This window comes from Cydia pomonella, chromosome 12 (assembly GCF_033807575.1).
Source record: "Cydia pomonella isolate Wapato2018A chromosome 12, ilCydPomo1, whole genome shotgun sequence".
NCBI lineage: Eukaryota > Metazoa > Arthropoda > Insecta > Lepidoptera > Tortricidae > Cydia > Cydia pomonella.
In genome coordinates this window covers 10,271,399-10,297,903 of record NC_084714.1, presented here as the reverse complement: position 1 = coordinate 10,297,903, position 26,505 = coordinate 10,271,399, and the positions used below count along the sequence as shown (strand labels likewise).

Sequence of the window (26,505 nt, the reverse complement as noted above, 5' to 3'; positions counted from 1 at the left end):
TCAGTTAACATAAATAACATAATTTATAACTATGAACCTGCATCTCTTTTTGTTGTATCTTCCTTTTATTGTGGTACATCTTTTGTAATGCATTTTTGATATGTTTATATAACTGTTCGGTTTTTAAACAGATTAAAAACATGAATTTACATACAAGCAAAAACAAAAACACATCAACAATTTTAAAATACAATTAATAATAAAATAAAATATCAACTGAAACTAAAGTATTATAATTACTTAGAGATGTATAAGTCTCTTAATGTCGAAGTACAAAAAAAACTATACTAATAATATAAAAAAAAAACACAAACATTATATATACACCGTGTTTTTATTAATTTCCGTTAACTTTCGGGGTATCAGTAAGTACGAGGGTTGATTGAAAAATTCGCGGCCGGCCAATTAAAAAAAAACTATTTTCTTTTTTCTGCCGCCATTTTGAACTGTCATTATTCAACTGTCTTCCCGCGAAATTTCAATTGGCGTCTATATTTAAAAGCAATTTTCCGGCATATTTAAAGTTACGTGTCGGTAGATATCGTGAAAATGGAGAAATTAGAGCAGCGTGCTGTGATTAAATACCTGCATAAAAAAGGATTGACACCGAAGCAAATTTATGATGATATGCAAAGTACATTAGGGCAATCCTGTCCATCATATACGATGGTGAAAAAATGGGCAGCTGAATTCAAGCGTGGACGAGATAGTATCGCAGATGACCGGGACGCCAACAACGGTGACTAACACGGACAATGTGGCAATTATATGCGAAACGATAATGAAAGACCGGCGATTAAAGGTGCGCGGGAAATAGCTGTCATGGTAGGCATCTCTTATGAAAGAACTCAAAATATTATAGTCAACGAATAAGGTTTTTCCAAGGTGTCGGCGAGATGGGTCCCGAGGCTTCTTTCAGTGGAACAAAAAATCGCTCGCCGTACTAATTCACGTGAATGTCTAGACCTGTATGAAGCCGATAATCAAGACTTTTTGGACAGATTTGTAACTATGGACGAGACTATATAAAATATGTGTACCACAAAACAAAATATTCGCCAAACTGCGAGACAGTTTGTTGGCGATGAGCTCGCTCGTTATACTTATAAAAAGGTACACAATTTTGCACTGTCCTACCGTCCCGGCATGGCCAATTTTTATGTAATAGGTATTACAATTATGAAGTAGGTATAACGTAGGATTGGTGACTCAACACTGGTGGCGCGGGCGCGGGACAGGAGCACAGCGGTGCGTAAAAAACTACCTTAACGCTAATTACTACGTTTGGTTATAAACTAACAACTAGTTATATTTTTACAACACAAGTGGCAAGAGGCACTACAATAGTTGATTTATATGAAGTTATTTTATGATACTAATATTAATGTTAGGTATTTAATTTACTATTCATGCTTTATGGAGTTATCGAATCTGTCTATTAATATTTCTTTAAATTTTTTTTCAGGCTACCTATTTTTAATTTAGGGATATCTAGCAATATTGGGTATTCATTGTAAATTTTTGGGATTAAGTATTCTTGGGTTCTCCGACCATAATAGTTTTTGGCTGCAGGTTGATACAATTTTACTTTTTTAGATGAGCGAGTCACACGTTTATTCTTTTTCTGTACTTTAAAATCATCTGTATAATACGTATTGATAACATTTAAGTATGTGACTTTGCAATGCACTGGGAGAATTCTACAATATGAGAACAGTGGGTCATACTGATGTTTATACCTATTCCTTGTGTTTCGCCCAACTAAATATTTAATTAACCTAATTTGGAGTTGTTTTATTTGGTCTAAATATGTTTTGAAGGTACGTCCATAGTAACTGAGTCCATAACTTAACAATGCGTCCGCCAGGGCATGATAGACAATATACAAGGTGCGCTTGTTGACTATTCTGCTTAAATGATAAAATTGCCCCAATATAGCTCGCAATCTATTACATACCTGATTGATATGCAATTTCCAGTTGAAATGTGTATCAATTAATAATCCTAAGTATCTAAAACTGTCAACTAATTCAATATTACTAAATTTACAATTATTTTTATTCCAATGAAGACATTCATACGTGTGTCCTATAATACTAATATCATTCGACGTTATTTGATTTGCTTTTTTATTATACGGTGAAAATATTCTCATACATTTAGTTTTGTTCATATTCAATATTATTCCATTATCGTGCGCCCACTTGGTAATGTTCTCAAAATCGTCCTGCACCTTGGTTACCATGTCCGACAGATCCCCGCCGGCGAGCACCAGGCACATGTCGTCCGCGTACATATAGACCTTGCAATGCTGGACAACATTCGACACACTGTTCACATGCATCACGTAACCCACGGGCCCGTAAACTGAGCCGGGCCCGTAAACGTGGGTCCACCACTATACACCAGAGATCAAACAGCAATCGAAGCAGTGAGTTCGTCCTGGATCTCCGCCTCCCAAAAAAGCCAAAGCAATTTCGTCGGCCAATAAAGTCATGGCATCTGTTTTCTGGGATGCAAAGGGAATAATAATGGTTGACTATCTCCGGAGAGGTAAAACTATAAATTCCGACTATTATTGCGAGTTATTACGCAGATTACGCGAGGCTCTGAAGATAAAAAGACCTAGAATGTTGATAAAGAAAGTTATCTTCCACCAGGACAATGCACGTGTTCACACGTCACTAAAATCGATGGCGGAGATTGCCAAATGTGGGTTTTAATTATTGCCCCACCCATCCTATTCACCCGATTTAGCACCATCGGACTTTCATCTGTTCCTCAATTTAAAAAAAACATATGGGTGGTATGAAATTTTTAAGCAACGCCGAGGTCCAAGCTGAGGTGGATGCCTATTTTGAAGGTCTCAGAGGAAAGCTTCTTCAAAAGTGGTGTAATGGCTCTGGAATCCAGATGGAACAAGTGCGTTCAACTCGACGGGGACTATGTAGAAAAATAAAAATAAATTAAAAAACCTCTGTTTTGTTTTAAATATTCAGGCCGCGAATTTTTCAATCCACCCTCGTACGTTTATGGAAACAAAATGGCAGTTTATTATAAAAAAAATATATCGTTTTAGTATTCTTTAACTGTTTTTATTCTTATAAAAAGTAATTAACACTGAACAACTGTAAACAATTGAAAACTGTGACATGTCAATGTCATATCGAACATCGATCGTCCGAGATAGTACTTACGTTTAGTAGCAAATGTATGAACTCGTACTAAAGAAAGAAAATCAATATGTAAACAGGCCCTAAGGCAAGTCTACATGCTCGTAAGGGCCTTATAAGATAAAAATTAACTATTGATTATCTCCGAAATGGAGTTAATTGGAATGCCGGTGTCTTTGAGAAAGGTACTTAATTTAAGCCCAGGGATGCACCCTTGAAATTAACGAAAAAAAAACCACGGTGTATATATACATATTTCGGGGTGTAAATGTCTAAGTGTTTCTCTCTTCTTCTTAAAGTAACTATTTCTAATTTAAGTTGTATTCCAAGTTTTGTGTTAGAATCGGGAATTTAAATAATATTTATATTCAGACCATAAGCTTTTTTCATTTTGACTAAGAAAAAAAATGCCCCTAAGTTTTTGGTCTATATCGGTACGTTTTCAATACAACCTTCTATGACTGTGAAAAAACGGACGAACAAAAAATGTATGAAACTTTATTTCTCTTGTTAGGATCGAAAGAACTCGTGATTCGGAGGGAAACAATATAAATAATCTAAATTGCAAGTTTGGAGTACAGCATTAAATATAAATGCCCCTATAGGTGTGGGGAAACCCTGAACAAAAAGAATTTGTATGGCTCTCTAACAAACACCACCAACCTAGAACGTCACGAGCGGCCCTGCTACAAATTCCTGAACACAGGTCCGCTACTTTTAAAGGGAGTTTCCGCTACCGTGCAAAATATTGGAACAACATTCCTCCCCCAATCCGTCATTTAAAAAAAAAATTGCTTTCCACCCTAGGGTGGGAAATGCATTTCTCCACCCGGCTATCAGCCTATGAAAGCTGAAAAGTAAAGATCCCCTAAAGTAAAGTTACGCTTAATGCCAGCAAAACTATTAGGTGTATGACTTAATTTTTACAGATTTTTTCTTAGAGCTTAAAACTATATTTAAAACAGAAATATTTCGCGGTCTTTTGTGATTTTGTAAAGATCGGACACAAGAGTGTAAAACACCAAACGACAAGTCGATACAAGTTACATAACCTCTCAGAATAGTTAAGTTTACGATGGCAACTGATAAACAGCACATTCGGCACTGCATTTTATACGAATTCCAACATGGAAAAAATGCTTCTCAAGCGCGGGAATCAATTTGTAGTGTTCTTGGTGACGACATTGTATCTTATGAAACATGTAATTATTGGTACAAACGTTTTAGAAGTGGTAATTTCGATCTTAGTGACCAGCCGCGTCCTGGGTAGCCTCGAAAGTTTGAAGATGCGGAATTGCAAGGTTTACTAGATGAGGACTCAACCCAAACGCAAAAAGAGCTTGCAGCTCAATTAGGAGTCACCCAAACAGCTATTTCCAAGCGTTTGCATCAAATGGGAAAAATTCATAAGCTTGGACGTTGGGTCCCACATGTGTTGACCGAACACAACCTAGGTCAACGTATGAACACGTGTCTTTCACTGCTTGCCCGACAACAAAAAAAAGACTTCTTGTGGAAAATTGTGACGGGTGATGAGAAATATATTTTTTACGAGAATCCCAAACATAAAAAGTCGTGGGTAGATCCCGGGCAACCCTCTACATCGACGCCGAAACCGGACAGCCATTTGAAGAAAGTTCTTTTGTGTATCTGGTGGGACATGAAGGGTGTGCTTTATTATGAACTACTGGAAACTGGTCAGACGGTGACAGCGGAACGCTACAGTCGACAATTGAACAAATTGAGCGAACAGCTGGATCAGAAAAGGCCATTTACTGGGCAAGGAAGCCGGCAAGTCATACTGCTGCATGACAACGCTCGACCTCACGTTGCTCGCGCGACTCAAAAGACCCTCTTGGATTTGGGATGGGAAGTTCTCCCGCACGCGGCATATTCTCCAGACTTGGCCCCATCTGATTTTCATTTGTTCCGGTCAGGTCATAAACAGTTCAAAACGCTGGATGATGTGCGTAAATTCGTCGATGACTTTATCGCCTCGAAACCTGCAAGTTTCTTTCGCGACGGCATCCGTATGCTGCCTGATAGATGGCGCAAGGTCATAGAGCACGATGGACAATATGTACAAGATTAAGTTCATTGTTCCTATTTTTTTATAATTAAAAAAAACTATTTAAGAATCTGTAAAAATTAAGTCATACTCCCAATAATTATGTATGTTTTAGTAAATATGACAGTTCGCAACCTAATGTTAACTTAAAACTAAAAATACACATGTGTAACCAAGATGATCCTTCCCCCTGTGAATGCATCGAACTGGAAAAAGTTAAATTCACTAAATATCTAGGTGTACTACTTGATCAACGCCTTTCATGGCACATGCAACTCGAAAATGTAAACAATAGAATAAGAAAACTTAATTGGATTTTCAAGATTTTTAGATATATTGCTAATTCTTTTACATATCATCTTCACTCATCGCACCTGATATGTAGTATTTCTGGATCTAATTTGAAGTAGGTCATGTCAACATTTCATTACAAGTTTGAGAAAATGAACATTGTTGTAACTGAATCTGGTCCTTGCCGGTGATTCCATATGAAACATAGGTAAAGCACAATAACATACCTCAGCATACTCGTCCCGCGGGTTGCGTCTCGCATGCGGCTGCAGCTCGGCGCGCAGCACGTCGAGGGCGGCGAGCGGCGCGGCGCGCGGCGGGCCCCGCGCGTGCAGCCCGCGCAGCGCCGCGCGCAGCACGCCCAGCCCCGCGCGGCCCGCTTCCAGCGCGCGCCCGCCGCTCAGCAACGCGCGGACGCAGCCGGCGCCGTCGCGCTCCTGATACGGTGAAGCTTTGTACTGCGCTATCTTTATACGATACCTTGCGGGTTGCCGATTATATAACTTGGTGTGACTGGAACTATCACTATGAGTAAATATCACTACACCTTATAAAACAAAGTCCCCCGCCGCGTCTATCTGTCTGTATATTCACGATAAACTCGATACTAAACGAATTTTCATGCGGTTTTCACCTATCGATATTGTGATTCTTAAGGAAGGTTTTGGTATATTATATGTCAGGGGTGGCCAACTTGATTAGACCCAAGATCTCCTGTTTACTAACGAAACCCTGTGCGATCTACCACTTACATACTTCTTGAAACCTTAAATGAAACTGGTCTACGTATTTATAATAAACTAATGGAATATTTATTAATACTAAAACAGACTTTGAACGTCAAATTGAAAAAAAACACGGAACTGAAGTAATTAAATGTGAAACTCATCATCATATCAGCCTTTTATCGCCCACTGCTGAGCATAGGCCTCTCTTCCAGTACGCCACTTATCCCGGTCCTGAGCCAATCTCATCCAGAAGTGTCCGCAATTTTCCGAATGTCTTCCACCCAACGAGCCAACGGACGCCAGGCACTCCTTTCCGTTAACATTTTGGCCCACCTGCCATCACTCTGCCTAGCAACATGTCCCGCCCAGCTCCATTTTAATTTGGTAATGACGTGTCCGTCTTGCACCTTGATGCGACGTCGGATCTCGACATTGCTCACTCGGTCTTGAAGTTTGATGCCGAGCATGGCGCGCTCCATGGCTTTCTGTGCCACTCGAATTTTATGGACAGTCTCCATAGTAAGCGTCCATGTGTCACCGTAGGTCATGGTGGGCAGGACACATTGGTTAAAGAGGTGAGTTTTCAGGCATTGTGGAATGTTAACGGGTTTGAGGATGTCCGCCATTTTATTGAATGCCGCCCAACCCAGCTGGATCCTCCTGGAGATCTCCTTCTGTTGGTGTATTTTGTCAAATGATATAATATGTCCAAGATACATGTATTGCTCGACCACCTCCAGTACTTCGTTCCCAACCATAATAGTTGGAATCGATTTACCAGAGATGTTCGTCATAACTTTAGTCTTGGACATATTCATCTTAAGACCTATCTTCAAAGAAGCATGGTAAAGGCTTTCAACCATGCCTTGAAGATCTTCCAGGGTCTCGACGAACAACACAATGTCATCGGCAAATCTCAGGTGCGACAAGATGACACTATAGATATTGATACCAGTTCTGTCCCATGCAAGCGTTTTTATGATATCTTCTAGTACCGCCGTAAAAAGCTTAGGTGAAATGGTATCCCCTTGACGCACTTTGGATGGATATTGGGTTGCTAAGTTCGTGAAGCCGACCTTGCATAGTTGCCGAGCTATATAGCTCCCGGAGTACATCCACGTAGCGATTGTCGATTGAGCAGCGATGGAGAGAGTCAAACACGGCCCTATGCTCGACACTGTGAAACTATTAACTATTAACCCCCTTACTCATAAACGTCTACTAAAGTTACGATGCCGCTAATAATCGTTTGTCCCTTTCCGACGTATTAGTATGATGGAAAAGGACAAACGATTATTAGCGGCATCGTAACTTTAGTAGACGTTTATGAATATGGGGGTATGTTTTCATTGTTTTATTGCACATCTCTATTTCCTAATTACAATATAACTACTTAAAAGTTATCTGGAAGAGACCGCTCATTAGTGATAAGATCGCCTGTTATTTACCTCTACTTTTAATCTTTTTAGGGTTCCGTAGTCAACTAGGAACCCTTATAGTTTCGCCATGTCCGTCTGTCTGTCTGTCTGTCCGAGGCTTTGCTCCGTGGCCGTTAGTGCTAGAAAGCTGAAATTTGGCATGGATATATAAATCAATAAAGCCGACAAAGGCGTACAATAAAATCAAAAAATTTTTTTTTTTTTTTGTTTCAACCCTACAGTGTGGGATATCGTTGGAAAGGTCTTTCAAAACTAATAGGGGTCTTCAACAAACATTTCTTGATTAAGTGAATATATTCGGAGATAATTGCTCCGAAAGAAAAAAAAATGTGCCCCCCCCCCTCTAACTTTTGAACCATAGGTCTAAAAAATATGAAAAAAATCGTAGAAGTAAGGCTCAAGAAAGACATTAAATGAAAACTATAGCGGATATGATCAGTTTAGCTGTTATTGAGTTATCGCAAAAAGTTTCCCCTTCATAGAAAAAACACGTACACCCACAGTTCATCCTTTGGTTAACAATCTACCATACTTTAAGCTCCAGTTTAGCTTATTGTGACAGAAGAGTAACTACGGAACCCTACTCTGAGCATGGCCCGACATGCTCTTGGTCGGTTTTTTAATATGTTGTATTCTACATTGTATCGATACTAGGTATATCGAAAGTAGATAAATGAGAAGTCCCTAAGGACAATTTAATCTGCCATGAGAATTCCGGCCTCTGATAATAAGAGCCTTAAAAGTCTTAATAGTACATTACGATACAAGTGCCAAAAATAGGAAATTCGAAACGAGAGGCGATAAATTAAAACACGACCGAAGGGAGTGTTTTAAATCGACACGAGTTGCGAATTATCTATTCGCACATGTATCGTACAACGTTTTACAGTACATATGGCCCTTTAAATGTTTGACACAGTAACATAATATGCTAATTTGCGCACTAGTGCGGTAAAGTAAAACATTTTAGTGATCTTATTATAAAACGAGAGAAATGAACCACTTCGTGATTTAGAGCCTCCCATTATGTATCGTTTACTTAAACTACTGTTAAAACTCTAAAAATATATAAAATAACCATACCATGTAAGCTTGCAGGAACCATCGTGGCAGGAATTGGTCAGTGCTAAGAGCGCGCTTGGTGATGCTTAGAAGAGTTTCGGCACTCGCGTCCTTCAGGTACGGGTACAGCCCGTCGAAATCGATGTTTCCGCCTCCTTAAACAGGAATGAATAAGGGATTACATAAATACTAAGACCACAATCTATAGTGCTAATATGCAGAAGCTCATTGTCTAACAAAACCGATGGTTGATACTTAAAAATCATATCGTTTTTTATATAATAAATAAATAAATATTTGGGGACAATCTTACACTAATCAACCTAGCCCCAAACTAAGCAAAGCTTGTACTATGGGTACTAGGCGACGATATACATATGTATGTAGATAAATACATATTTATATACATAGAAAACATCCACGACTCGGGAACAAATATATGTGTTTGGATTCGAACCCGGGACCATCGACTTCGTAGATAGGGTTACTACCCACTTCGCCAGACCGATCGTCTATAGAGTCAATGGATTTTGAACCTTCTATATCTATATCTTATAAATTCCATATTTGAATAGCAGCACAAATGGTCGTGTAGTTGACTGTAGTAAGCAAGACGCGCCCGAAACACAGTCTTTTGATTTCGAACAGTCGGCAGCAAAAGTTGTTAAGTAGATGAAGTGTTCAAAATGAAACTGGATTCGATTTTATTGTTAAGTTTTGCCCAACTAACATTATCTCTTCCTGCTGCTGATTATACAGTAGTACATCAAATCGCTTTGTCCGGGTTAGTCAATCATACTAATCTGCCGCTCTATTGTAGATAGCAAAAAACAAAACAGACATTTAACTAGTTAATGTGTATGAAAATAATACGGGTATTCAATCCCTAGTAAATTTTAAATCGCCACATGTAGTATATAACTACCTACGAGGGGTGGCTGAAAAGTAATCTACCTAGCCTATAAATAATTTAAAAAAATACTGGCCGGTATGAATTTGTGTTTATTGACTATTCTTTTTTCAAATGTACAAACTTTTATTTGTCAGTTGCTCTTCATTTGTTTTTGACACTCGAATGCTTGCAACCTTTGCAACATGTCGCTACAGAAAAATAATTTGATCAAAATTGAACAACGTTCGCAGATAAAACAACGTAAGTTGCCCGTGTTAGGTGATTTATGTCCTTCCGATTTCACAATAAAGTTCTGGTCTAGACAATTTAAATCGGGCCGCGAAAGCCTAGAAGACGATATCGTAGTGGACGACAAATTTCTGCCATCACTGAAGAAAATATGACCAGGGTCAAAAATAAAATTCTTGAAGACCGACGAGTGAAACAGTGGGAGATAATTGGAGATGTGGGCATTAGTAAGGAACGGGTAAATGAAATAATTCATGGCTATTTAAACATGTCTAAGGTTAGTGCCCGTTGGGTCCCCAAAATGCTGACCGCGTTAGACAAGGGCAGACGTGTCAAATGTTGTCAAGAGTTTTTCGACATGAGTCGCGGCAAAGAGGAAGAAATTATTTCCAGGATTGTGACATGTGATGAGACTTGGATTAGACAATGGGACCCAGAAATTAAACAGGAATCATTACAATGGAAATTCAAAGACGAAAAGCCGCCTCGGAAGTTCAAGGTTCGTCCATCGGTTAGTAAATTTATGGCGACAATTTTTCGGGATGCTGAAGGGATTTTACTAATAGGTTATAAACCTAAGCTAAGACAATGAATGCTGATTATTACGCAAATTTACTTTGCCAGCTGAGAGAAACCATAAAAGAAAAATAGGCCAAGACCATGTCGGGCCACGCTCAGTGTAGGGTTCCGTAGTTACTCTTCCGTCACAATAAGCTAAACTGGAGCTTAAAGTATAGTAAATTGTTAACCAAGGGATGAAACGGTACCTTTCACCCGAGTTAAACAAATAGGCAAATTTGCATAATCAGTACCTAATTAAAGTAAGTCTTTTTACTATGAAGGGGAAACTTTTTGCGATAACTCAAAAACAGCTAAACTGATCATGTCCGCTATAGTTTTCATTTAATGTATTTCATAAGCTCCACTTCCACGATTTTTTTCATATTTTTTGGACCTATGGTTCAAAAGTTAGAGGGGGGGACACATTTTTTTTTTCTTTCGGAGCGATTATCTCCGAATATATTCACTTTATCAAAAAATGGAAATTTCTTGGAAACCCCTATTTGTTTTGAAAGACCTTTCCAACAATACCCCACACTCTAGGGTTGAAGCGAAAAAAAAATTTCACCCCCACTTTACGTAAAATTAAATTTTTAGATTTTATTGTACGACTTTGTCGGCTTTATTGATTTATATATCCATGCCAAATTTCAGCTTTCTAGCACTAACGACCACGGAGCAAAGCCTCGGACAGACAGACAGACAGACAGACGGACATGGCGAAACTATAAGGGTTCCTAGTTGACTACGGAACCCTAAAAAAGGAGGGGCAAACTTAGCAGAGGAGTTCTGATTTTACACGACATCGCACCTGTGCATACGGCTCGCACTACACAGATAGTCATGGCCAGAAATAGCTTCGACGCCATCGACCACCCCCCTTACAATACCTTTAATGTCGCTATGTGACAAATGTAATAAATGCATTTCGGTAGAAGGAGATTATATAGAAAAATAAAAATAAACTACCCAGCTACGTCTTTTCTTTCATAGTCGGGTAGATTACTTTTCAGCCACCCCTCGTATATGTCTTCCTTTATTATATACTGATAGATCATAAAATCCTCGCATAGTCGCAGTAAATAACCAAGTACTTAACTAATTGATAAGTAATTTACCAAGTAACGCCTGCTGTACGGGATCGAGGGAGTCTGGAACTTCTTCACGGAGTTCTGCTGCTAACTCATCAGGTCCGATCACCTATAATAGATATACATTATAATTGTGCAATTAGCCATCACACTAGAATTATTCTAGTGTGATGGCTAAGTGGCCATATCACTATCGTACCTCTCATGTCCTACTCCACCTCTATGCGCATGTTCGGTCGCAGATTATCGACACGTTAACTCACATACAAAAAAATAAGTTGTGTTTCGTAGGTATTAGCAAAGATATTTATTTATTATTATTCGGAGATACAATAGTTGATAATATGTCTATATGTTTTATAAATGCGATACAAAGAGCCAATTACAGGTTCTCGCCAGTAAATACAGATTAACAAAAGCTACAACTATTAATTTGAAGTAACTGAAAAATAATAAAAAGAGAAAACACCGCACAATGAAATTTCAATAAAGCATGACTTTACTTTAGCATAAATTTTATTTATTTTATTTTTATTTGTTTGGAGATCCAACATTGTTGGATGTGACATTGACATAGAAAAATACAGAATGATCAATCCAAAACGGTCAGTATGGAGAAGTCAGAAACTATGAGAGATAGCCACATCTGTTCTTAGGAAACATGGCTTCGATTGTAAATTTAATAATAATAACATTCAATCTTTTTTTAAATCTCTCATACATAACCAGGAATCGAACCTGCTCGAAGTCATGTAAACAATGTTAGGTATAAATTCTGGGAGTTTTTTCGTTGTGATTGTTGATAATACGAATCTTAAGAAAAAAAGATTGAATGTCATTATTATTAAATTTAAAATCGAAGCCATGTTTCCTAAGAACAGATGTGGCTATCTCTCATAGTTTCTGACTTCTGCATACTGACCATTTTAGATTGATCACCCTGTATAGTAGATACAGGAAGCCAATTATAGGAACTCACAGGTAGTGACATAAGCTTTAAAACCAGCCAATAAAGTATATTTTAGCCTGCTACGGAAACATTTGTAGTTTTACAAGTAGTGTAGGTGACCCATAACCTGAGCCATGTCAATAAATTCTAAAATATACATATTTTTGGTATCTTTAAAGTATGGATTTATCTGTTTGCTTGCAATGCGTATGCATCTAGAATTTCAGTATATTTATACTATTGCACTGAAAGAAAACCAAAATTGAATATTCTAGGCGTTATTTTCATCACATATTAAGATTACTAATAAGTTTTGGTTTCTTTGTTCAGTATATAATATAATAAGTATTAATATTTAAAAATATTAGTGGTAACACGTTGTAAAAAAAAAAAAATCTAGTGCTAACCACCAATTATCTGTTAACCTGTTGCTACCGGTGGGAACCTATAATTGGCTCTTTGTTATCTATATATATATATATAACTATTGTACAATTTATAGCTGTTGGTTCTCCGAACAATAAATAAATAAATAATTAGAAGCGGTGGTGGCCGAGTGGATATGACGTCCGACGTTCAATCCGGAGGTCGCGGGTTCAAATCCTGGCTCGTACCAATGAGAATTTCGGAACTTATGTACGAAATATCATTTGATATTTACCACTAGCTTTTCGGTGAAGGAAAACATCGTGAGGAAACCTGCATACATCTGCGATGAAATTCAAAGGTGTATGGCAGGGGTGGCCAACAGGTCGATCGCGACTGTTAAGTCCAGTCGATCGTGGCAAGACAAAAAATATAAATACGTAGACCAGTTTCATTTAAGGTTTCAAGAAGTATGTAATTCGTAGATCGCACAGGGTTTCGTTAGTAAACAGGAGATCTTGGGTCTAATCAAGTTGACCACCCCTGGTGTATGTGAAGTCCCCATTATAAAAAACGTGTTTATAATTGTTTATCGTAATATACCTTATTTATTTATTTATTATTCGAGAACCAACAGCTATCAATTGCACAATAGTTATATATATAAATAACAAAGAGCCAATTATAGGTTCCCACCGGTAGCAACAGGTTAACAAATAATTGGTGGTTAGCACTAGATTTTTTTTTTACAACGTGTTACCATTAATATTTTTAAATATGAATACTTATTGAAATGGTTGTTAACATACCCCCTTATTCATAAACGTCTACTAAAGTTACGATGCCGCTAATAATCCTTTGTTCCTTTCCGACGTATTGGTATGATGGAACGGGACAAACGATTATTAGCGGCTTCGAAACTTTAGTAGACGTTTATGAATAAGAGGGTTAGTGGAAAACGTTATTACATAAAATTACGTTCCGTTTATGTTTAAATCAGAATTTATTCATGACTCACATGCGAGTCACTGGCCATGCGGAACTGTTTGAGCATGACCCTTAAGCTGAGTTGCTGGCCCTGAATGGGTTAATAGCCAGCCTGATATATAAAAGATCCATAGATAGTATAAATAACTGTATGGTATGTATAAGGTAAAGAGAACTTTCTAGTTTAGTTGGTTCTTTTAGGGTCCGCAGTCAACTAGGAACCCGTATAGTTTTGCCATGTCCATCTGTCGGATTATCTGTCCGGCGCAGATGATCAGTTAAGCTGTTTTTGTTTCTGCAATAAGTTCCTTTTTAGTAAAAGAACGTATATTAATATTTCCTGTCTGCCTATTACCTACCTATGACGGTTGGGCAAATACGGAAACTTATACTAAAACACTGAGCATACCCCGACATGCTCTTGGCCGGTTTTATTATAAAGTATGTAACAAAAATAGTGGGGATCCGTTTAAGGGCATATTCGGTATCGTGTTCTGATTGGGAAAAAGTAGAAAAATATCATTTGGCCTTTACCCCGCCACCTCCGAGCGTACAGTATAGTAACACACACCTGCAGCGCGCGCGGCGCGGGGCGCGCCAGGAAGGCGTGCTCGGGCTTGGCGAGGCGCAGGCAGGTGAGCGCGGCCGCCAGCCAGCGTGCACGGGCGCCATCCGCCACCTCCGAGCGTACAGTATAGTGACACACACCTGCAGCGCGCGCGGCGCGGGGCGCGCCAGGAAGGCGTGCTCGGGCTTGGCGAGGCGCAGGCAGGTGAGCGCGGCCGCCAGCCAGCGTGCACGGGCGCCATCCGCCACCTCCGAGCGTACAGTATAGTGACACACACCTGCAGCGCGCGCGGCGCGGGGCGCGCCAGGAAGGCGTGCTCGGGCTTGGCGAGGCGCAGGCAGGTGAGCGCGGCCGCCAGCCAGCGTGCACGGGCGCCATCCGCCACCTCCGAGCGTACAGTATAGTGACACACACCTGCAGCGCGCGCGGCGCGGGGCGCGCCAGGAAGGCGTGCTCGGGCTTGGCGAGGCGCAGGCAGGTGAGCGCGGCCGCCAGCCAGCGTGCACGGGCGCCATCCGCCACCTCCGAGCGTACAGTATAGTGACACACACCTGCAGCGCGCGCGGCGCGGGGCGCGCCAGGAAGGCGTGCTCGGGCTTGGCGAGGCGCAGGCAGGTGAGCGCGGCCGCCAGCCAGCGTGCACGGGCGCCATCCGCCACCTCCGAGCGTACAGTATAGTGACACACACCTGCAGCGCGCGCGGCGCGGGGCGCGCCAGGAAGGCGTGCTCGGGCTTGGCGAGGCGCAGGCAGGTGAGCGCGGCCGCCAGCCAGCGTGCACGGGCGCCATCCGCCACCTCCGAGCGTACAGTATAGTGACACACACCTGCAGCGCGCGCGGCGCGGGGCGCGCCAGGAAGGCGTGCTCGGGCTTGGCGAGGCGCAGGCAGGTGAGCGCGGCCGCCAGCCAGCGTGCACGGGCGCCATCCGCCACCTCCGAGCGTACAGTATAGTGACACACACCTGCAGCGCGCGCGGCGCGGGGCGCGCCAGGAAGGCGTGCTCGGGCTTGGCGAGGCGCAGGCAGGTGAGCGCGGCCGCCAGCCAGCGTGCACGGGCGCCATCCGCCACCTCCGAGCGTACAGTATAGTGACACACACCTGCAGCGCGCGCGGCGCGGGGCGCGCCAGGAAGGCGTGCTCGGGCTTGGCGAGGCGCAGGCAGGTGAGCGCGGCCGCCAGCCAGCGTGCACGGGCGCCATCCGCCACCTCCGAGCGTACAGTATAGTGACACACACCTGCAGCGCGCGCGGCGCGGGGCGCGCCAGGAAGGCGTGCTCGGGCTTGGCGAGGCGCAGGCAGGTGAGCGCGGCCGCCAGCCAGCGTGCACGGGCGCCATCCGCCACCTCCGAGCGTACAGTATAGTGACACACACCTGCAGCGCGCGCGGCGCGGGGCGCGCCAGGAAGGCGTGCTCGGGCTTGGCGAGGCGCAGGCAGGTGAGCGCGGCCGCCAGCCAGCGTGCACGGGCGCCATCCGCCACCTCCGAGCGCTCCGCGGCGCAGCGAGCCGCGCGCTCGTACATTATTGACGCGGCTGTGAGACAAGAATAGATGATTAGTTATGTATATATCATGTAAACGAACAGGTGTCTCACGGTGTAATGCCCGCCTTCCAGAGCGAGCAGAACGGACTCCATACGGAATCCGTTGAACTCGCCCGTTTAAATAAATGGCGAACTGCATAAATGTGCTTCTACTGAATAAGAGTGAGCGGAGCGGACTAAACTGGTCCAAAGAGTCACGAAAGTGTTCGCAGAGTCGAGCGGAATTCAGTGCGAACTCCACTCGACTACTCGTAGCATTAATTTTCATTCAAGCACTTCCGTCGCGAGCGTGTCAGCGGAGCGGAGTGAGTGAGTAAAAATGGGTCCGCTGTGTCCGCACATCCCACCTCACTCACTCCGCAAATTCCGCGTTTCACCAGTTTCCTTTTACTGTGAACGGACTACGCGAAGAGTGGACAGCGATCACCCGGATCTTTGGTCTCTATGGATCTACCGCAGTTCCTATTCCTTATCTACACTAATTACCTGCCATACCTTGTAAAGACCCAACATGATATATTATTTGCTGACGATACCTCACTAATGTTCAAAGTCAAACGACAACAACAAGTTTGCAGTGATGTAAACAATGCTATTTCTAAAGTAGTAAATTGGTTCAATGTTAATAATTTATTTTCAAATGAGAAAAATACTGAATGTATTAAGTTTGTTACGCGTAACATAAGGTGTAAGCAAACAAGTCTCATTGTAAAGGATGAGGAAATGAAACTAGAAGATAGTACCGTTTCTTGTCTTGTATAACTTTAGATTATAAACTACAGTGGGGTCCTCATATTGCTAATCTCTCGATTGGCCTAAGTTCTGCAGCTTTTGCAGTGAGCAAGATCCGTCAGTAAACAGACGTGAAAACAGCTCGATTCGTTTATTTTAGTTACTTTAATAGCATTATGTCATATGGTATTTTACTATGGGGCAGTGCTTTCGAGATAAATAACATTTTTGTTCTGCAGAAGAAGGCTATTCGTCAAATATATAAAATTTACCATAGAGACTCACTTACAGATAACTTTAAGGACATTAAAATAATGAGTTTATGACAGTGCACTGTCGATATATTTATGAGATTAATACTAGAAATAAGCATAAGCTCACTTGCCCTTCAATGGGCTCCATAAAATAAAATAAAATATTCATGGGTAATTGTGTAAGATTTTATAATAAAGTTCCAAATATCATCACTGAATTGTCTGTTAGTAAACTCATTGAACTGAGCCGTTGATAAAACTTTACCTACAACGGTTTGATATTTTAACGTTTTAATCCAGCGCAGCCTGCCAACTGTAGGGCTAAGATTGTCGGGTCTTTATCATTTGTCACCATGCCTGTCACGTTCTAACAAGTACGTAAGTGCGAAAGTGACGGGCATAGTGAAAAGCGATAAAATGGAACCATGCTGCCACTGCTGGATTCGAAAAAATCCGTTATAACAGCCGGTATTCCGCAGTCATCGGAACTGTGGTGTTGCCAGTATGAAACGAAAGGCGTTATCTCAATTTGAAGGCTTGGAACAAGGTACAGTCAGCTTAATATCAAATTCATTTCACGAATTTTTATTGACCGAGTGTTAGCAAAGGCCTCCATTTCAGCATGGGCAAAAATGCTTTCGTAATGTCCGGATGCTGCAGCATCTCAAAAATCATAAATGTAAAAGGTAAGCTTATCTCTAAAGCCTATTATAGCCCACAAGAGTCGTGTGACAAGACTATATGAATGATGATGACGTGGGCTTAAGTGAGATTGATAATAACTATTTATTTATTATTATGTTAATAAATATGAAATTAATAACTCAATGTATGTATGTTGCAATCCGTGTTTTTTAACATTTAGATTTTATTGTAGAAAGTTTCTAGACTAGTATTTTTATACAATTTTGGTGTGTATTGTGAAATTATTATTATTAAGTTTGACATATCTATAATTCAATGTTTTATTAAGAACAATAATAACTGCATCAATAAATTGCTCTGATTTATGTTGATATTTAGATTACGATGATATAGATCGTGCCATTGACAACGACGCGTGCGCGTGCCGCGCGACTTGTATTGTTATGGTATTAAAGGTTAGATTTGATAAATCTGCGAATAATCGTGAATGACACGAACTATATTTGTAAAATTTGACAATTTAAAAGTGCTTGTTGCCAGGCCTATTTGAATAAAGAATATATTGACTTTGACTTTGAGTGCGTGGTGAGAAATAAGAACGGAGACCGCTTAAACTATCGTGCGATACCATAGATATAAGAAGTAACAAGATTTATAACGAAACATAATTTCAATGAGTCTCGTTGTCTCAAACTGTTCCCCACCACATCATTGAGGGCGTGGCTAGATATAACCAACTCACGCGCTGTGATTGGACAAAACGCGCGGAGTAAGAGACGAGAGCGGCGACACTAGAGGGGGACAAGTCGATAAAGTTACGACAGCTATCGATATTTTATATGCTCTAGACATTACCTTATTGTTTTGACATTAAAACATTTTGTTTTAAGTAATAATTGCCATTAACTTAATTTATATTCCTTTTAATGTTTGGCCTTATTTGCGAGCTAAGATTTTTTAAGGTATATTTAGTCGATCCATAAATTCTGTCACAAAGGTTATTACTGATAAAATGTAATACAAAGCTTTTAATAAAAAAAAGTACCATGATTCAAAGCTTGTTTTATGCTAATCAAATCGTAATATATTTAATAAACATTTGGTTTAAATTTTAGTAACGATTTTATTTACTGTTTGCTTAAATTGTTTACTATAGAATTGTCGTCAGACTAGGGAATGCAATAACCGGGCGTTTTTCATTACCCGTAATTTACCGACGCGAGGTCCCACTAACCGGTTAACCGGTAAATTACCGGTTATACGTTTATGAATTAAAAAACATTGATTTTGCATTATTATTGATTGTGTCCTTATTTTCGTCAGTAACCTTTAAAAGTAATCAACAGCACGTTATAGAAACATCGACAAAACAAAATAATGAAAATAAACTATAAACATTAAACAAGATATATTTACTAATCATATTAAATAAAAAATCAAACATGTATCATTTCAAAGCGAAATGAACTTGTACATTAAATAAGCAACATTAAACTTTTTTAATTCCTTAAAAATCGCAGTAATCAAAGGGTAACAAAAATTATAACTAAAGAGTGACAGTCGTCATTTAAATGTCATACACGTTTGCATTTACACATCTATCAATATAATATTGTTATTAAAGTAACTAAAACCGTAATCAACATTCATTAAAATCTAGTAAATATAAGAAAAAAAAAATTTAACAGCAAGATTAGTTTCATATCATTTTAACACTAGTTACTTTAAAATGGAACTTTAAGAGGCCGTTATCGATTTTAGTCGCAAAAATGTCAAATTGATAGATTAAGCGCATGAAATTGTACACCTTTTGTTAACTATTAAAAATAACAAGTACTGGTTTCTATTAGCACGTCTTGTTATCTTTCATTATAATATTTTTTTTTTTTAAACAGACTCACTTAATTAGTAATGGTTTTTTTTCTGATGGACGTTTAGGTAAACGCGCGAAAAGCAGTGATTTTGTCGATCTTATTTGTAAATTTCGTTAAGTTTGGACTGCTAAAAATGGTAATTTTGTATTACACATATCCTGTACTTCAACTTTAATAAACTACATTTTTGTTACTATAAATTTGAAGTAGTGTAAATGAAAGTTAGACGAAATCAATTTTCTCCAGAAATTACTTCAAAACAAGTGACAATTTCTCTGAAAATTGACTTAATTTCAACGTAATTTTGATACTTAAACAATCATGTTGTACATTTGCTGAAACTGTTCTTATACATCATTTTGTATAATTTACTACCATAATTTATATGAATTTTTAAAAACTAACCCTTCTCGTCACCTATTACCGGGGACGCACGCTTGCGACCTCATTATTAAAAGGCAAGATGAAAAAACGTGCTAATAGAAACCAATACTTGTTATTTAGATATTACGTAACAAAAGGTGTACAATTCCAACGACTAAATCTATCAATTTAAAATTTTTGCTCTAAAATCGTTACCGGGATCTTAAGATAGGAGTTGGAATCAGGAACATGTCATCATCAGATCATTCTGTTAATTATGTATAAAATAATTGCGTTTGTTAAATATCTAGGCGATTAATTAGAACGTTGCTTAGACATTCGTGAACGATATCTTGAACACAAGTAACCAGCGGTAGAAAATGTTCTTTCGCATTCCACTCTTGTCTGACACTACAGACTAAAACAAAGGACAATGAACATAGTAAGGCGGGTCGGGTAGGGGTGGCGAGAAGGGAAAGGGCGAGGGATTAGCGACCATTCCGTCCATAGCGAGGATTGTTACATTTTTATTTGCCTATACAACGTTCGGTAAATTCCCGGTTACGGCTGGAAATTACCGGTATTTTACCGACTGTAATATTGGTCAAATTACCGGGTAACCGGTTAACCGGTTAGCATTCCCTACGTCAGACACGAACACTCGCCTTGATTGTACTTCACAAAAGGGAGTAAAAATTAGGGTTATATTAATAAAATAGTGACAATTGTATTTTTTAATGAACCTATAGTCTATTTTTTTATCCCATAGACTAAAATGACATTTCATGTGTTGCTAGTTTTTTACGTCTTATAAATAGTGATATGCTACAACCGGTAATAACCGAAAATAAACTATTGGGAGTTACTTATATAGGCATGTAACACCATTTTGAGGCATTTAGAAAGTTTGTATCCAGGTCTATACACAATATTTCTAATATTTAAAAGCGATTTTATTGTAAGATTACCAATCACCTCGAAGCTCATAATGCAATTATTAAATGTTTGAGTGGATTAGTAGTGAGTAGATTTTATTTATTGTTTACTTCCTATCATGTAGTGAGTAGATTTCATTTATTGTTTATTTTGAATCTAAAATTAATTTAATATTTCACGGTTATTCACAAACCGAAATCAAAGATCAGCACTATTTGTTTTAAGCTGGTCACATTATTTCTACGATTGACATTTGTGGTTGTCATTTTCGTCTACGGAATAAAAAAACAGACTTTATTATAGCATATGTCGTAGAATTATGAAGAACAGTGGAAGCAAATTATGTTAAATTATAATTTTTCAAGAATGAACATATTTGATTATACCTAGTGCAGTTATTCGAATCGTTGCTTAAGAACCTGACTAAAGTATAATTACAGGCATAAACTACAATGTAATAAATAATTGTAATGAAAACAGTTTTTTCTTTTACGTCCCTACTCGATTCTTAATTAAAATTAATAGGTATACTACACGTACAAATTAATAATAAAATTTTACGTGAAAAATAATTACTTCTATACACACTATTGTATAGAAGTAATTATTTGCGATACTATATCCAGATATTTTTATCGATAACGCTCAAACATCAATTATGCACGAGCGCCACTCTATATCTATCACTACCACTCACTATATCACTCTATAGTGTTGTGTTCCTGCCGGTGAGTAAGGTTGCCAGAGCTCAACGAGGGGGGTGGGGTTAGGGTCGGCAACGCGCATGTAACTCCTCTGGAGTTGCAGGTGTACATAGGCTACGGAGACTGCTTACCATCAGGCAGGCCGTATGCTTGTTTGCCACCGACGTAGTATAAAAAAAAAAATATATATCGCGGCGTCAAGACGGGAGCGGTTGGCGGTCGTACCAAGGAACAATAATGCCGTTGTGAATATCGTTAGCGATTTAATGCATTGCGCCGTTGCTTCGCACACTACAAATAGTTTGCTAAAATGTGTAGTTTTATTGACTAATACATGAAAATAAATGTACCCACATGTGGTATTTAACCTCATGATCCTTGTGGTTTTTGTATGCACTCCTATTTCGACACGAAAGAACGGCATTTTAAGAAAATGTATGCGCAAATTTTTCAATGACAGCTAAATTGCAACTGTTGATGGCGGATGGCGGACACGGTATGGCCATGTTGCGGCGACACGCGCCACGCCTCCGTCATGTATCTAGTACATTCTATGATCTGAGTGCGATACGGAGACACAGCGGACCCATTCTAACTGGCTCAATCCACTCCGCTTGCTCGCGGTGAAAATGCTCTTATTAAAATTTGCATTGGGAGTCCCGTTCGTAATGGGAGGCGGGTATAAGCCCGGTGTCACTGGCAATAACAGCATCCAAAGCTCGTGTGAAAAGCCCAATTGAATTTTCCAAAGCCTCATGAAAATTGTATACTACGTCGGTAGCAAACAAGCATACGGCCCGCCTGATGGTAAGCAGTCTCCGTCGCATACATACATACATACATACATACATACATAGGTACGACTGCAACTCCAGAGGAGTTACATGCGCGTTGCCGACCCTAGCACTCACTCACTTACTTTTTGGTATGGGCACTGTGAATGTCATCTCGCTTTGTGTCCTACCACACAACAACACAGCGGATGTCATTCCAAATCTAGAGCAGAGTCCTCATTAAAATAATCCCGGTCAGGCGGTCAACCGTGAGTACACTATGACCGCTGGGAAAAAAACCGTCAAATCACTCAACTATAATTTGACAACATTTTTGAAATGTTGTTCCGGTGGAGGAGAGAAGGAGGACATTATTACACAAATTGACTAAGTCCCACAGTAAGCTCAATAAGGCTTGTGTTGAGGGTACTTAGACAACGATATATATAATATATAAATATTTATAAATACTTAAATACATAGAAAACACCCATGCTCATCACACGAATACATGCCCTTACCAGGATTTGAACCCGGGACCATCAGCTTCGTAGCAGGGTCACTACCCACTAGGCCAGACCGGTCGTATATATTCATTATAACATAAGTATCAACATTAACCTTTTCTATAATGATGCCTAGATATGTGCAGGGCGTATAAGAAGTCGTAGTACGGGTTGTCACCGTGCGCGTCGTGCAGTTTGGCACGCGCTGCCGCTGCGCGCTCCGCTTCTGCTGCTAGCGCGCCGCATGATACTAGGGCGCTTAGTTGTTTTCGGGATGCTAATGAACAGAAAAAAAAACAATATTGGCTACTAGCAAAGTTGTAGGAAAACTAAGAGTGATGATAAAAAATGGTAAAAAATTAAAAATGATTTAAATCGCTTTATATATCCCGAGGAGGAGGTTTTCAATTCCTGAAAGTTTCTGTGTTTTCCGATTTCTCAACGACGCGGCTGGACCGACTTGAAAAAAAGATTACTTTTTTTTTGAAAGCATAGAATCATTTCGCAATTGGCCCCATAGTCATCAATTACAGAGAACTCAATAACCGACCTCCACAGGTCCCTATCCAGGAACCCTATGGATTTTGGTATTTTTGTGGTGGATTTGCTGCTAGAAAGCATTAGTAATTTGGATCAGATAGAGATTTGGTAGATTTAGATAGTGAGTGAATACCGTAAAATGTACTTCACATAGTTCCAACTACCTATTTATTTATTTATTTTAAACTGTTTTGTGAAGTTTTTTTTTTCTAAGGATATATATGAATAGTGTAGTTACCCAGCGTAGCAAGAAGTGTGGCGGCGGCGGCGCACGCGTGTGGCGCACGCGTGCGGCGCGGGATTGTTGGCGGCGGCGCTGAGCGCGTGCTCCACGTGCCCGCCCGCCAAGTGCCACTTAAACACCACCCACTGGAACATTGGCTGTGAATAGTGTAGTTACCCAGCGTAGTAAGAAGTGTGGCGGCGGCGGCGCACGCGTGCGGCGCGGGATTGTCGGCGGCGGCGCTGAGCGCGTGCTCCACGTGCCCGCCCGCCAAGTGCCACTTAAACACCACCCACTGGAACATTGGCTGTGAATAGTGTAGTTACCCAGCGTAGTAAGAAGTGTGGCGGCGGCGGCGCACGCGTGTGGCGGCGGCGGCGCACGCGTGCGGCGCGGGATTGTCGGCGGCGGCGCTGAGCGCTTGCTCCACGTGCCCGCCCGCCAAGTGCCACTTAAACACCACCCACTGGAACATTGGCTGTGAATAGTGTAGTTACCCAGCGTAGTAAGAAGTGTGGCGGCGGCGGCGCACGCGTGTGGCGGCGGCGGCGCACGCGTGCGGCGCGGGATTGTCGGCGGCGGCGCTGAGCGCGTGCTCCACGTGCCCGCCCGCCAAGTGCCACTTAAACACCACCCACTGGAACATTGGCTGTGAATAGTGTAGTTACCCAGCGTAGTAAGAAGTGTGGCGGCGGCGGCGCACGCGTGTGGCGGCGGCGGCGCACGCGTGTGTCGGCGGCGGCGCACGCGTGCGGCGCGGGATTGTCGGCGGCGGCGCTGAGCGCGTGCTCCACGTGCCCGCCCGCCAAGTGCCACTTAAACACCACCCACTGGAACATTGGCTGTGAATAGTGTAGTTACCCAGCGTAGTAAGAAGTGTGGCGCCGACGGCGACGCGCGCGTGTGGCGCTGGGTTGGCGGCGGCGGCGCTGAGCGCGTGCTCCACGCGCCCTCCCGCCAACTGCCACTTAAACACCACCCACTGGAACATTGGCCGTGAATAGTGTAGTTACCCAGCGTAGTAAGAAGTGTGGCGGCGGCGGCGGCGCGCGCGTGCGGCGCGGGGTTGGCGGCGGCGGCGCTGAGCGCGCGCTCCACGCGCCCGCCCGCCAAGTGCCACTTGAACACTACCCACTGGAACATTGGCTGCGGACAACGGGGAATAGTAACAAATCGAAGTTCCAGCTTTCATTTCAATTTGCGCAAGTGTACGGCGCCAATGGCGAGATATCGTTTAATTCGGACGAGCAGCGTATGTCGAACGCTGAAGAGATTCAAGCCACGTGCATCACTCACATAATATATATATATAATCACATAATATATATATATATAAATAAATCGGACAGAATATTCTATCATACATACGTACACATACACGCACACACACACGCACACACACACACACACACACACACAATCTTTTTCATGTATGTACAGCTACTTTCATATTTAAGTTAGTTATATTTATAATACAATAAAATAAGTCTTCAAATTGATTACTTAATTTATAAGAATATTAAATATTTAGAAATTATATTTTTAGATTTTTAGGTTTTCATATGTTGTATAAATAATTTACTTGTTGTTTTGTTGTTAACGTAGGGAAGAGCGGTGCCGCCCAACACAGGCAATTCTTTGCTTACCGGGCGGCTCCATCCCCTAAATCATGGCCATGTGTTTTTTAAGGAAATAAAGAATTTTGTATTTTTGTATTTATTTTTTTATATAATAAAAATTATATGCGAATATACACACCAAATTGGGATCGTTCTTGTCGGCGATGCTGATGGCGGTCTCCGCGAGACGCACGACACACGCGCCTGCGTCGTGAATCTCAAACAGTTTGATCACCTAAAACAATACAAACAGATCTAATAATTCACACACTCACAAATAAACAAGTAGTCTATTCTGTTAAGGAACATGGACCGGAGTTTAATTTTTGGAGGTGTACCAATATTTTTTTTTAATTTATTGAGAAACAAACAGTCTTAAAATAAACATGAGCAACTTAGTTAACAGCCACACATTGATTTCGATATAGACCTATAGTTTCCTAATTTTAAATTTCGATGTACAATTGAAAAAATAATAATAGTGTAAACTTAAAGTGTACATAACAAAAGCGTAAATGTATATAAAAAATATATAGGTTGCTGCAACTTTTAACCGTTATTTTAGAAAAGAATATACGGTTCGGTCGGATAAACAAGTAGTCTATTCTGTTAGGGAACATGGACCAGAGCTTAATTTTGGGGGTGTACCAATATTGTTTATTTGACTAATGTGAACTATGTACTGACTTTTGGTTACAGAAAAGACTAATTAGAAACTACTTCGAACTGAAGAAGCGGTAAGGTGTGCGCTGCGGCTCGTTCCGCCGTCCCTGAGCGAGTTACTGGTTATTAGTAAATTGTTCCAGTAAAAGGTACCTTCATATAATACAGCACGAGCGCCTGGTGCTGCGTGAGGCGCGCGTCGGGCGCCGCCACCAGCTGCCGCAGGAACGGCTCCGTGCTGACGCCTTTCGCTGCTTTGCAGAAGGCCGTGTACGCGCCTTCCGCGTCCGATAGGTCCAAGAGAGACAGGCCGAGGATGAATTGACCTGCGAACAAAAATTAATCACGAGAATGATGGTGGCAAACAAGCGTACGGCCCGCCTGATGTTAAGCAGATACCGCACCCACGAACGCTTGCAACTCTAATGGAGTTATACGCGCTCCAACTACCGAAATAACTTTTTGTAGCTGAAGTATTATCATCATTTTATCCTCCAATCGCCCACTGCTGAGCATAGACCTCTCTTTGTGTACGCCACTCATGGTCCTGGGCTATTCTCACTCAGAAGCGCCCCACGATTTTCCAAATGTCATCCACCCGACGAGGCTAATGGCCGCCAGGCGCTTCTTTCATCCGAAAGCGGCCACCAATCCATCAACATATTGGTCCAGAGAGTCCTTGCAACATGTCTCGCCCAAAGTACT

At 41.0% G+C, this 26,505-nt stretch overlaps 1 protein-coding gene across 1 annotated transcript in view; it reads right to left on the bottom strand.

Annotated features, from left to right (window-relative positions):
* LOC133523497 (nuclear pore complex protein Nup160 homolog) overlaps positions 1–26,505 on the bottom strand; it is a 53,106-nt gene that overhangs the window by 1,611 nt on the left and 24,990 nt on the right. The window contains exons 19-26 of the mRNA XM_061859129.1: positions 25,954–26,126; positions 25,277–25,372; positions 24,532–24,664; positions 22,871–23,032; positions 15,798–15,958; positions 11,582–11,663; positions 8,783–8,916; positions 5,777–5,969 (exon numbers count right to left, since the gene is read on the bottom strand). Of these exons, the coding sequence (XP_061715113.1) occupies positions 5,777–5,969; positions 8,783–8,916; positions 11,582–11,663; positions 15,798–15,958; positions 22,871–23,032; positions 24,532–24,664; positions 25,277–25,372; positions 25,954–26,126 (1,134 nt within the window). The remainder of the gene's footprint in view (positions 1–5,776; positions 5,970–8,782; positions 8,917–11,581; positions 11,664–15,797; positions 15,959–22,870; positions 23,033–24,531; positions 24,665–25,276; positions 25,373–25,953; positions 26,127–26,505) is intronic.